Source organism: Mercenaria mercenaria, chromosome 7 (genome assembly GCF_021730395.1).
Source record: "Mercenaria mercenaria strain notata chromosome 7, MADL_Memer_1, whole genome shotgun sequence".
In the NCBI taxonomy this organism is placed as follows: Eukaryota; Metazoa; Mollusca; class Bivalvia; order Venerida; family Veneridae; genus Mercenaria; species Mercenaria mercenaria.
The window spans coordinates 83,385,433-83,399,692 of record NC_069367.1 but is presented as its reverse complement, the minus strand read 5'-3'; the positions used below and the strand labels follow the sequence as shown (position 1 = coordinate 83,399,692).

The 14,260-nt window shown below is 35.9% G+C and overlaps 2 protein-coding genes across 2 annotated transcripts in view; both read left to right on the top strand.

Moving 5' to 3' along the window:
- LOC123553763 (collagen alpha-2(IV) chain-like) overlaps positions 1 to 5,825 on the top strand; it is a 75,709-nt gene extending 69,884 nt beyond the window's left edge. Inside the window, exons 36-38 of the mRNA XM_045343384.2 lie at positions 328 to 519; positions 984 to 1,270; positions 3,138 to 5,825. Coding sequence (XP_045199319.2) covers positions 328 to 519; positions 984 to 1,270; positions 3,138 to 3,404 — 746 coding nt within the window. The 3' untranslated portion in view covers positions 3,405 to 5,825. The remainder of the gene's footprint in view (positions 1 to 327; positions 520 to 983; positions 1,271 to 3,137) is intronic.
- Positions 5,826 to 9,034: 3,209 nt separating this feature from the next.
- Positions 9,035 to 12,498, top strand: LOC123555261 (uncharacterized). The gene is made up of 2 exons (XM_053549055.1): positions 9,035 to 9,353; positions 9,976 to 12,498. The coding sequence occupies exon 2, from the start codon at positions 10,417 to 10,419 to the stop codon at positions 12,067 to 12,069; it is 1,653 nt and encodes a 550-aa protein (XP_053405030.1). The 5' UTR covers positions 9,035 to 9,353; positions 9,976 to 10,416; the 3' UTR covers positions 12,070 to 12,498.
- The last annotated feature ends 1,762 nt before the right edge of the window (positions 12,499 to 14,260 follow it).

Here is a 14,260-nt window from a genome sequence, read left to right as displayed (position 1 = left end):
TCTGGAGCATGCCCCCTGTTAATACTTTATTTTAAGAATATTTCTTTTAAATAAAAAACAGTAATTAAATTTTGAAGTGTTGTAATTCTGTAAAACTATGATACCGGTATTTGATAGTATTAAAGTAGCATAACTTGGATCATAAGGTAACAGGTTTTGTATTGTTACTACTGTATCAGTTTTCAGACTCTGATTTACTTGCAGCATTTAGACATATTTTAAAATACCAACTCAGAGGGATAGGAGTGAAAGGGGTGTTAGTGAACAAAGATAAGTTTCTTTTACTTTCAGTCTATGCACAATCTAATCTTTTTTGTAAATTTTCAGGTCCAAGAGGTCCACAGGGTCTGCAGGGTATCCCCGGTAATCCAGGCTATGTACCACCAGTTGGCTTCCTCATGACAAAGCACAGTCAGTCTAGAAATGTTCCAAATTGTCCTGATGGTATGGGCAAAATGTGGGAAGGATACAGTCTTTTGTATGTTGAAGGAAATGAAAGGTCACATCACCAAGACTTAGGTAAGACTGCCTTTTTCATTTTACCCCCTAGCTCTTCATAGCAAATTTACCTAGCTCTTTATAGCAAATTCACTAATAAATAACTTAGCCAGTTGATTTTTAGAAGTATGTAGAAGATTAAAGGAGTCTGACGTAAGGTTTTCACATTTAGCCTGCTGGCTGCAAGTGATTCAGTCTTTGCGGCCAGTGTAGATCATGATCAGCCTGCACATCTGTGCAGTCTTATCAAGATCTGCACTGTTTGCCATTCAGTCAGTAACTTTTGGTAAGCACCTCTTTAAACAGTTAATGGCACTGTCCAAATTGAAAGATGGACAAGTTCATTATAGAAATTTAGCAGCGTAAAGGTTAAAGTTAAGAAAACTGTTTTCTTGGAAAAATTAAAACAAACAAATCAGTTTGTTTTCTAACAAGTTGTCAAGTATATATGTATAAACATAACCGTAATATTTTATTCTTTCTAGGATGGGCTGGTTCCTGTATACGTAGATTTAGTACAATGCCATTCTTATTCTGTGGTACCGATAATGTGTGCAATTACGCCAGCAGGAATGACAAATCATACTGGTTGTCTACAAATGCTCCAATGCCAATGATGCCTGTAGGGGAGACTGATATCCAACCGTACATCAGTAGATGCGTGGTTTGTGATGCCCCATCTAATGTAATGGCAGTACACAGTCAGACACTGACTATTCCAGATTGTCCCGTTGGATGGAATGGCCTTTGGATAGGATACAGCTTTGTCATGGTAATATCTTCATTTAATCACTAAGGTGTACCATTCCTAAAATAGCTTTTTATCAGTTTCTGGTGTTTTTAACATTTGGTTATTTAATATTAAATGCAAGATACTGATTCAAATAATTTATCAAGATGCATCTGCATATTTTCTTTTTGCAAGCAGCTAAACAAAATTTATTTTTTATATAATTTTTTCATTTCAAAATTTTTGCTGCAGTCAAATTTGATAGTTGGTATTTTAATACATTATTGTAAGTATAATTATGTGTAATAATATTTATGGGGGACTAATTTTTAGCTCACCTGAGCAATTTTTGTGATGGCTCGATGTCCGCTCTGTCATCTGTCTACATTTGGCTTGTGTATACGATAGAGGCTGTATTTTTCAACTGATCTTCATGAAATTTTGTCAGAATGATAACCTTGATGAATTCTAGGCTGAGTTTGAAAATGGGTCATCTGGGATCAACAAGTTGGTCACTAGGTCAAATCAAAGAAAAGCCTTGTGTATGCGATAGAGGCTCTATTTTTCAATTGATCTTCATGAATTTTGGTCAGAATGATTACCTTGATGAAATCTAGGCCAGGTTTGAAAATGGGTCATCTGGGTTCAAAAACTAGGTCACTAGGTCAAATCAAAGAAAAACCTTGTGTATGCGATAGAGGCTGTATTTTTCAACTGTTCTTCATGAAATTTTGTAAGAATGATAACCTCGATGAAATCTAGGCCAATTTTGAAAATGGATCACCTGGGATCAAAAAGTAGGTCACTAGGTCAAATCAAAGAAAAACCTTGTGTATGTGATAGAGGCTGTATTTTTCAATTGATCTTCATGAATTTTGATCAGAATGATTGCTTTGATGAAATCTAGGCCAAGTTCGAAAGTGGGTCATCTGGGGTCAAAAAGTAGGTCACTAGGTCAAATCGAAGAAATACCTTGTGTATGCGATAGAGGCTGTATTTTTCAATTGATTTTCATGAAATTTAGTCAGAATGATTGCCTTGATGAAAAATCTAGGTAGAGTTTGAATATGGGTCATCTGGGGTCAAAAAGTAGGTCACTAGGTCAAATCAAAGAAAAACCTTGTGTATGCGATAGAGGCTGTATTTTTCAACTGATCTTCATGAAATTTGCTCAGAATAATTGCCTTGATGAAATCTAGGCCAAGTTCGAAAGTGGGTCATCTGGGATCAAAAACTAGGTCACTAGGTCAAATCAAAGAAAAACCTTGTGTATACAATAGAGACTGTATTTTTCAATTGGTCTTCATGAAATGATTGCCTTAATAAAATCTAGGTCAAGTTTGAATATGGGTCATCTGGGGTCAAAAAGTAGGACACTATGTCAAATCAAAGAAAAACCTTGTGTATGCGATAGAGACAGTATTTTTCAATTGGTCTTCATGAAATTTAGTCAGAGTGATTGCCTTGATAAAATATAGGTCAAGTTTGAATATGGGTTATCTGGGTCAAAAACTAGGTCATATCTAAGAAAATTTTTGTTTAAACTCAAGAGACCACATTTTTGGTCCAATCTTAATGAAAATTGGCCAGAATATGTGTTTCCATGATCACGAGGTCAAACATGTTTACACTGTTATGGTATGTTTCTCAGGTGAGAGACCTAGGGCAGTCTTGGCCCTCTTGTTGTAGATTTCATGGTTTAGTTAATCAATGAAATAAAATCCCACTGAATAACATAAATTCCCATTAATTTCATATTCAAATTGGAAATCCATAAATTCATATCCCATAACTGTCTTGGCCAAATCCATGGAATGTTGTGCCCATGAAATTAACTGATTTCATGTTATTGAAAGTTTAATATGTGCATGTTGATAAAACGTCTAAAATAACGTTCTGTTATTTGCAGCATACTGGTGCTGGTCCAAGCGGAGGTGGTCAAGCATTATCTAGTCCTGGCAGTTGTTTAGAAGATTTCCGTGCTACTCCATTTATAGAATGTAACGGAGCTAGGGGCACCTGTCATTTCTTTGCCAACAAATACAGCTTCTGGTTAACAACGATAGGACAAAATCAGCAATTTAGAACACCCGTGTCGGAGACACTTAAAGCTGGTGATCTTCGCTCACGAGTTAGTAGATGTCAAGTTTGCGCAAAGGTTGTCAGAAGCTTTTAAAACTTTTAATACAGCTTAGTGTACTTCTCATGAGATACTTACATTTTTCATCGTTTTAGGAGAGAATTAATTTTTTGTATAGTCATTTTAAGGGCTCATGATTTTTTCATACATGCGCCAGTTTATATCACTTTTTGTATATATGTATGTTTTCATGATAAATGACCTTAGTCGATGTTTTAGTCTATTAAATCATGTGTAGAGGTTTGCTATGTGAATATAATGTGAGATGTTCTGGCATTATGCCAATATGTGCCTTATGAGATTATATAAATTTTGCATAACTTTGTAGCTATATATGATATTGCATAATAGGCGAGTTAGGAATTTTTTGTGCTTTTTTTTGTGAAATTTTATTCATTTGATAGTGGGTATTAGGTAATAGAGGGTAAACTTTTTGTTTGTATCCATAAGAAATAACCAAGGATTTGCAAAGAATAATCTGTGCTGTAAAAAATTGGGGAAATAAATTTGCCTGTCAGATATTGTCAGACAACATTTGTAAATCAGTGTGTGTTAGTCATGGACAAGTTCATACCTACTGCCAAATGGTTGAAGTTTTACACAGTGTGAGTGAGGATGAATGTAAGTTGGCTAATCTGTGATCAGGTATCCAATTCACACTGCCATTTGATTGGCTGAGAAAACAATGGGTAATGGTATGTCTCCTTTCATTGGTGGGTGCAAAGAGGAAGCAGTCATTTCATTGGCTAGATTTTGTATTTAGATTTGTTTCTGAGTAGCCAAACAGAATGTTGCAAAATGAATTGGCATGTTACCAGCCATCATCGAAATCAGTTGAGACTGACTGTTTCTGTTTGACAGTATTTAATGCTTGATTTCCAACTATGAGATCTTTACTGGCTGAATGGTTATCACTTTTAGTTGTTAGAAACTCATTTCTTCCTCTGTGCCTTTTTATGAAGGCTGTGCTCAATAAAATATCACCAAATAATCACAAAACTAGCTGATGTATTCTAGCTTTTTAAATGGATAAATCTTTCTGATCACAAAGTTCTGAGAGTTCAACTCGGAATAGACTATATAGACAGTTATGACTTAACCATTTAATTGGCTGAGAAAACAGTGTCTCGTTATTGGTAAATGCAAGAAAGAAGTTGTTTCATTTTCAAGATTTTGTATTCAGGTTTTCTTTCCTTTGACTTTAGACTATACAACGAATTAAGACTATGCAACCAGTCTGGAACTCTCTGTAATGTTTTTTTTATCCTAAGTGGTATGACTATATCTTTTATATACGTTTTTTGTATATATATCTTTTTTAGTGTTGTTAAATGTGTAATATAATTGAAAGAACAGGGAGATGTGATTTAAAACTAAACTTCTTTTACTCCTTTGTCTGTTTATCTTTTTGGTTTAAAGTTGAAATGGTAAATCTTTTTTCCTGTGCATATATTGTTTATACATACCTGTATAATTCCATTAAAGATCTAGTCACTATCAGTGTTATCCTATTGAAAAATGGGTTTCAAATGTAATATTTAATATATTGATGTAATTTTATGGAGTTTTACAAAACTTTTGTAAAAAGGGTCAGTTTAAGGGTTTTAGCGGTATGAAGTAACATAGTTCTTTGTTTAAGCTGCTTTGTGGGTTTCAGTATAAACTGAGGAAGTTTTAATTGTTTCGGTATAAATAATGATACTTTTTGGGTTATTGATATAAAATGATACAGTTTGTAGGTGTTTGGTAAAATTCTAACATTTAAGGGGTCTTTTAATTGAAACATACAATTTTATAGGAATCAATGAGCTGATCACCATGTGCTCCAGTTTTCAAATTTATTTCAGTGACATACTTTTGAATTGTTTATGCTCTTTATATGCACAGTCAAACCAGTGATAAAGATCCCCTCTGAACAGAGGTCACCTGACTAGACAGACAGCTTGTTCTGTATCATAATTCAAGATTTACAGTGTATATATAACCTGTGACTAAACATGCCAATACAGACCACGTTTTGTCTCTTTAGCAGATGATCTTTATAGATGGGGTTGACTGTAATCATAAACCAAAAAAAAATACTGCACACCCATATTAAAAATCTAATTAAGATGTCAAATTTTAACAAATATTCATAAACGTAACATGTTTATGTGTTTCGCTCAATCTGTACAGCCTAACCTAAATACTTATGCTGATAGTGGCAACCATTCTTAATTGGGTATCAACTGAAAATACTCTAACAATGTTTTCAGAATGATATGAAGTAAATATTTTTAAAGTAACATTCTCCCGCAGTGAGTTCACCACAGGTGCCAAAATGTGTACAGACATGAGATTCTCATGCTAGTTATCTCAACATTGTAGCATTTCTAGTGACTGTACAGCTTCATTCTTTATAAGTGCCAAACATCTTGATATATTGTGTCATTCTTCAAAATAAAGATTTTGGTATTATATCTTGTTGTGTTTTATGTTTATCAATACTTTACAGAATATATATGTGGAGAAAGGTTCTAATAAAATAAACCTTCAATTTACCTGGCAATCATTTTAAACAATATTCTCATGTTTCTATAAGTTAGTAAGCACTGTATTATGCACCCAGACATTTATGTGGGGGCATATAGCGTTTCTGCTGACCGTACACCCATCTGTCCGTATATCCTGAAATCTTATGTGTCCAACTCCTCCCACAATATAAGCTGGATTTGCTTCAAACATATACAGATGAACAACTTCGATGCGCAGATGACCATAATTGAAGACTTTTTCTGTGAATATTTTTGCCCTGGTTATGGCCCTTTGAAAGTATTGTGCATCCAACTACTCCCACACTAACAGCTGGATTTGCTTTATACTTCCACAGATGAACAACTTTTTTTCTGTGACTATTTTTACCTCCGTTGTGGCCCTGCAGATGACCATAAAGGAAGGAACTTTTTTTGTGATTATTTTAGCTCACCTGAGCACAAAGTGCTCATGGTGAGGTATTGTGATTACTGTGTCCGTCGGGCGTCCGTTCGACAAGTCGTTCTTCGTCAGCAGTTGTGCTTAAATGACATCTCCAAAACCACTGAATGGATTTTGGTGAAAAGTTGGCCATGATGTTCCTTGGGTGGTCCTCTAACAAAGTTATTCAAACGGCTCCGCTTGATTGCACATAGGTGCTGCCAGAGCTAAAAATAGGCAAACTTCAAACGACATCTCCTAAACCGATGGTCTGATTTTGAAATAATTTCATGCAAATGGTCTTTATGTCACCTTCTACCAAGGTTGTTATACTGATTTGTCAAAAAAACATGGCTACCAGTGGGCGTAGTCACTTTTACCACGATTGTTCAATTTACTTTGATTCGTCAAAAGATATGGTCGCCAGTGGGCGTGGTCACTTACCCTTATAATAAATCTTCTTGTGTGAAACTGTTTGCGCTATTTTTAGCTCACCTGAGCACGAAGTGCTCAAAGGTGAGCTTTTGTGATCGCCCTGTGTCCGTCGTCCGTCCTTCGTCAACATTTGACTGTTAACACTCGAGAGGTCACATTTTTTGCCCAATCTTAATGAAACCAGGTCAGAATGTTACCCTCAATAAAATCTTGGATGAATTCGATATTGGGTCATCTGGGGTCAAAAACTAGGTCACGAGGTCAAATCAAAGGAAAAGCTTGTTAACATTCTAGAGGTCACAATTTTGGCCCAATCTTAATGAGACTTTGTCAGAATGTTACCCTTAATAAAGTCTTGGATAAATTCGATATTAGGTCATCTGGGGTCAAAAACTAGGTCACCAGGTCAAATCAAAAGAAAAGCTTGTTAACACTAGAGGTCACATTTTTGGCCCAATCTTGGTCTTGGACGAGATCGATATTGGGCCATCTGGGGTCAAAAACTAGGTCACCGGGTCAAATCAAAGGAAAAGCTTGTTAAAACTGTAGAGGCCGCATTTATGACTGTACCTTCATGAAACTTGGTCAGAATGTTAATATTGATGATCTCATGGTCCATTTGAATCTGGGTGATGTAGGATCAAAAACTAGGTCACCCGGTCAAATCAAAGGAAAAGCTAGTTTACACTGTAGAGGCCACATTTATGATCATATCTTAATGAAACTTGGTCAAAATGTTAATCTTGATAATCTATAGATCAGGTTCGAATCTTGGTCATGTCGGGTCAAAAACTAGGTCAAATCAAAGGAAAAGATAAATATAAATATAAACTGACAAATCATAGTTACGAAAATGATAATTTTGTCATTACTAAACCAGTTTGTATAGTGTGAACTATTTTTCATTATTGTTGCAGTAATTTCGAATTCTAAACGTATGTTCTCTGGTAGGTAAAACAACAGAAGATTTCAACATGACCTAATGCCCTGTGGGTGCATTAAGAACAATATGACAAATAGTCCTGCAACAATTAAACAACTATCATTTGAGCCACGCCATGAGAAAACCAACATAGTGGCTTTGCGACCAGCATGGATCAAGACCAGCCTGCACATGCTGTTCGCTAACGGTTTCTCTAATAACAATAGGCTTTGAAAACGAACAGCATGGATCGCGGATGCGCAGGTCTGGATCCATGCTGGTCGCAAACCCACTATGTTTGTTTTCTCGTGTGGCGGCTCATTTTAAGATTGTCATAGGAAGAATGTGCACAAATTGTGGAATTTTCAGAAAAGTCGTGAATCAAAAAGAGTAGGCTACATATTTAAATAAATACTTTATTTGCCTATAAAATGACACTGTCACGTAACAATTTATCTGTAATTATAATTGAACAATAACAATATCAATCTAACTAAATAAACAGTAACATAAACTATATCACGAGCATGTCATATGAACGAGTACTACATGTACTGTTAAAGCCTAAAGTGTAACTTTTGCATTCGATGTATATTCTAATTTGGTAAGTCTAGATTTCCGTTCAATATTCATGATTATATTCCAATCTATTGTTAACGTACACTCATTTTATCCACGGGTTATTTTTATTTACATGTTGAAAAACACAATAATAAATATCAAAAATTTGAAACCGTAACTAGTTCATATATAACACTTAATATGAAATTTTATTCGCTAAATCTTAAAGTTAGAAAAACAAGGAAAAACAATGTCTTGTGGATAAGAAAAATCGGGCCTACACAACGAAAGTTCCTGCGAAATTCATGAACATTGAGGGGGATGGTTATATAATTGCAGTTATTTTTCAAGTTTTGAGACAGACAAAACATTACCACACAATTATGAAATCAGTTCAGATATGTATTTTTCAGCATCGGTATTTCGTGTAAGTCATGTGCTATAAAATTATGTAAAATGTACTAATTTGGTCATTTTAAGATTATTTTGACACTGAATACCAGGGTGTATAACAATATAAAGAAACAAGTTCTAGGTTTTCAAAATCATCACCACCACAGTAAAAAAGTCCATACATATAGAAAACCATCGAAATACTAAAGTTTTAATTTGGCCGGGAAATACAAAAATTAGGGATATTTTAACTACCCTACCTATTTTATGGCGGATGAAGGTATATTGAATAATCGACTATCAACCAAAAGAAACATTGCTTGATATCGTATACAACAGATCCATGTCTTGTGGCAATTTAAAGATAGATACGATGCATGTATTTTAATATTTTTCAGTTAAAAATGATACATTTGGAAGACAGCGGATAATAAGAAAAGAAGTTCTTTGTTATGACTCAAACAAGGGTTGGTAGATCCTAACCCAAAGGTTATCGAGTGTGCACTTACACATTGCAACTAACCAGCTTTTTGCGGTACAGACTGCCACTCCGGGCATTATGTTTGGCACGGACGAAAATCGAGCTGAATAGCTTCTTCTCGTGAAATGCTACACCCCAAGCGGGGGTTTCAAACCAATGTCCAGCAGTAAGAGGAAAATGATTCTACTATAACCGCTAATCCACGAAGGAACTTGCTGAAGCGGTACAAGTATCACTGCAAGTAAAAGGCGCATTTAATCAATATGGCAGACAACATTATAATAACAAAATATTAAAATAAGTTTCGTCTAAATTTAGTCTGTATATAGACATCTCTTTCCAAAATGATTCCTAAATAACTTAAAAGCGTAGGTTGGGCTACCGATGTCACAGCTGGGATATCTAGGGCCCGAACACTGATCACGACTTGCAAATGACAAAAATGCACAGATTCTAATTTATGCGATGATTACAATTTGAGGAAGCGCCCTTTTCGTTTTTATCTAAAATTGCTATAGCCATATATACTTAATATTTTTTTTTTCATTTGAAGATAATGATCTCAACGTACATTCTTTTACAAATTACTTAGATACTTACATAATGCTATTGGTAAGGTATTAGTAATTACTTTTACATTTTCTTTTACAAGATTATATCTATGTTTAAATTTTCAAGCTATGACGAATAAAAATGATTATGTACACCAGATTATTTAAAAATGTCTGAATAAAACGAAGTATTGCATGCAGATAACAGTAAACCTGTTTCAGTATTCTTACCATCATAACACTGAATATGTACCTTCATTGTGGTCCTGTCGTAGACGTTTTATTTAATAATTACAAAATTATTATTTTTAGGAACTGAGTAAGAATGCACATAGTACCAGATTATTACCCTGACGTGTCTCGACGTCTGTCACAGGTGCTGGATGATATAGGAGTGAATGAGAGGACTGTCAATGTGAGGAGACGTACTGGACTGCTGAGGGAGAGTATGTGGACATTGAGTCACAATGTTCTCGGCGGGGACATAAAGGTTTATCATTTCGGTAGTCAGACGGAAGGTACTACTACTTTAGGACTTAATTCCGATATCGATGTACTGGCCTGTTATAATAATTTTAATGTGATACAAGACTGGGGAGATTGGAAACAAGGTAAATTTAACTTCTTAATGATCCAGGATGATACAGTACCTCCAGGTTATTGTAGACTTCAGGTGTTACGATCAGATATTCCTGTAGCTGTGGAGGATTTACCCGATGAACAATGTGAATATGACATTGAAAGAAGGGGTTTATGAAGAATACGATCATACACCAAGAATTGCCTGAAGGAGCAGTTAGACATGGTCCAGCAGGTACACATGAAGCCGCCAGTCTTGACTTGGTGCATGCGTTTCCATGTAGAAGATGGCCAAGTGAAGCAGAATCGTGGATGTTTAGATATTATACAAACCAGTCCAACAACATTCACTTGATACGACAAGCAGTGCAGTCGGGCTGTTTTCTGGTAGGTACCGGGCACAGTTCTAGTCAAAACGAGAGATCAGAATGGAGAATATCTACTTCAATGGCTGAGAGATATATAATGTTCAATATGAATATCACGCAAATCAGATGTTATGTTCTTCTGAAAATGATAATGAAAACCTTTATTGCACCTGACTTTCCAGACACAATATCAAACTTTCACTGTAAAACGGTTTTTATGCATTTAATTGAAAATTCAAAAAATGAACTTTGGCGTGATGATAACTTACTGTTATGTGTTACGTCATGTCTAAGATTATTACAGAATTTCATATATGCTAATAATTGTCCGCACTATTTTATTACCGGAAATAATCTGATGGGGGGAAAGTTTGATGTTAGAACAAGACAACAACTTATTGTAGTTCTTGAACATATTATATGTAAATGTAGTCGCGCTATACTTGGGACAGAAATAGACAATGTCGGAGATCGTCTGAGAGACAAATGCGGATTACTACAGGCAAGATGTAATTATCAGACACCTGATCAAAATCATTGTAAAATATATAGTAGATTATACTGCGGTATGACGGACATAATGGTTTTTACTGCTTCAGAAATAAAAAGTACAAGGATATTTTCCGAGATGAAATCCCGCTTATCAGCTGTGTTACAGGTATACAGGTGTAGTGGATGTATAGAACGCGAGAGTATTTTATTGATGATACCGTCACTTTGTACGACAATGGGATCAATGCTGGCAACACGCAACATTTCACGAGGGCGAACTGTTTCTAACACAGCGTTGTCGTTATTCTCACTGGGAATTGATTCTGATGTTGCGGCCGGAAGACTTAAACTGGCATCAGCGTTATTTTGTGCCGGGGATCTGGAGAAAACAGTGATCGTACTTCGCGACGTGGAAGAAAGATATAATCCTCGTGTCACTCAACCGGTATGTAACTGTAGGAGAACTGCCTTAAAAGGCGTCGAATGTAGATTTCCTATAGATATTCTCCATGTTGAAAATGTGAAAGCTTTAACATCTTATTTTGCATTTGGAGTTTCAGTTACACGTGGAGAGGTGCACTGCGTTCCTCACGCTCTACAGTATGAAATGTTTAGATGTACAGAAGAAGAAAGAGCCATGCGTAATAAGGACAAAGACTACTGGAAGAACTGGGCTGTCGTTGATCCTCTCCCTTACCTGTACTACCTTCAGTATCTGACATATGGTCAACTTGGCAGACAAAGAGATCAACAGAGAGCTCTTTACAAACTAATCATAATCGTATCCACAGAACAAAAACTCTTACATAGGGAGACTGCACTAAATTTACTCGGTCAATGCATGGAACAAGAAGGCAGGTTAATGGACGCTCTAGTTTATTACAGATGTTCATTGAATGAGCGACAGACACACAATCTTGCGAGATGGCATATTGTTGGTCTAGTTGGAAGGATATATCATTCCTAATACATACAGCTGCACTATATACATTTACTAATAAAATGAAAAACAGCATTAATACGAGTAAGAAGACATTTGTTGTAAAGCAGAGGCAACACAAACTCTCAACATGAGAATACGTCATTTTTTTTTCAATATGGTTCTTTTATCAAGATCTTGTTTACTTCAAGAGGAAGCTATCTACCCAACCCTTCTAAATGGTATGGTAGCTGATTTCTGCCATTTCGTGTGTTCGTGTCGGCGAGGCGAAATGTCGAAGTAACGAAAACACGAAAGGTCGAAATAATGCATATTTGTTCGTGTCGGCGGGTCGAAATGTCGAAGACACGAAAACACGAAAGGTCGAAAACTGCTTATTTGTCGTGTGTTCGCCTTTCGAGATTCGAGGCAAATATACGGAGTAACGAAATATTGAAGGCGAAATAACGAAATTTCAGAGGCGAACACACAAACTTTTGTATTAATCACTTTTCGTGTCGGCGGGTATCAAAACTTCGTGTTGTCGCCCTTCTTTTGTCGTGTCTTCGTGTATTCGCCTAGAAAGTCGAAAGGCGAACACACGAGAAATAAGCAGTTTTCGACCTTTCGTTACTTCGACCCGCCGACACGAACACATGACAAATGTGCAATTTCGTCCTTTCGTGTATTCGCCTTTCGGTATTCCCCTTTCGGTAGGCATACGCAAAACAATTACACATATGCTGCTGAAATGAATATGCTATCTAAATAATGTATTTTACCATTTATAATATAAATATTTGTCCTAAAACGAAAGATAATGATTTGTATTCCATAAAAGATGTCACTGTGTAGATATTTTATCACTAGTATTAAATTTGTAACATTAAGCTTCTGTCAGTCTTACGGGGCATATCATTACGCCGACCTGAACTTTGAATGCTATCTAGATAATGTATTTTACCATTTATACATTTTTTTTCTCAATTTATGATAGAAAAAGTCTCATATGCAATAAAACATGTCACACTTTCAAGTATTTCAGTTCTGGTATTAAATTCATATATTATACATTACCCCCTATTTTGTGCCATTATTATAGTGTATTAATGCAGACCCTACACGAAACATTTGTCGTGTGTTCGTGTCAGCAGGTCAAGTAACGAAAGGTCGAAAACAGCTCAATTTTCGTGTGTTCGCCTTTCGCCTTCCGATGCGAATACACGAAGTAACGAAATACTGAAGGCGAAATAACGAAGTTTCAATACCTGCCGATACGAAAAGTGATTAATTAAAAAGTTCATGTGTTCGCCTCTGAAATTTCGCCTTCAATGTTTCGTTACTTCATGTATTCGCCTCAAAAGTCGAACACATGACAAATAAGCATTATTTCGACTTTTCATGTTTTCATTGCTTCGACATTTCGCCTCGACGACACCAACACACGAAATGGCAGAAATCAGCCATGGGGACTTTCCTCCAGCTGGGGCACTTTCAATGATAACACTCCTGAGCTGTGCCGGCGGGGACACTTCCCTGGTAGCGCCACGCAGGCCAGAGAGGTCAGCACGAATAGTCTTTTGAGGAATATCACACACATGTGATCTTAACCAGCATGTTACACGGGATGATCCAAACCAGAATGTCACATACATGTGTTTGTTATGTAACTATTGAAATTACTTCAAATTGTCATTTCTTTACATGATGCAAACATTTATATTTTTCATGAATCAGAAAAAAGTAATTAGCGTTCTTTTTGCAAATGTACTTATCAACAACATCATCATTTCGTTCTAAACGGGGTGGACTGTGATCTTAGAATGGACCAATGACCAAAGACTCCCCAGGAATCATAATACTATTAAGGTGCAATTGTGTTCATACCTACTGTTAAATTGAGTTTAATAAGTACAGTTGAACCTCTCTAAACCAATCAGTCTCCGGACCAGAGTAAAAGTTCGGTTTGGAGGGGTTTTCGGTTTAGAGAGGTTTTGTCGATGGAATGTGTGCCCCTTTGCATAAGCATACAATTTCCAAGCAGCATGATTCATTTTTAAATTAAATCCTTATCTTGTTTAGTTACTGAATACAATAACATGGTAAAGTTTTTATGGACTTGCACTGCCAAATAGAGTATATTCTGATCAGGACTTCAGAAATTTTGAAAACTCAATCGGTCCGAAATGAAACAACGTTCTACTATACGTCACATTGGCGCTATCTGCCAACCGCATTA

What these genes read in the sequence shown, in the direction of transcription:
- LOC123555261 (XM_053549055.1), top strand. Translation starts at nt 10,417, where the DNA reads ATGAAGAATACGATCATACACCAAGAATTGCCTGAAGGAGCAGTTAGA.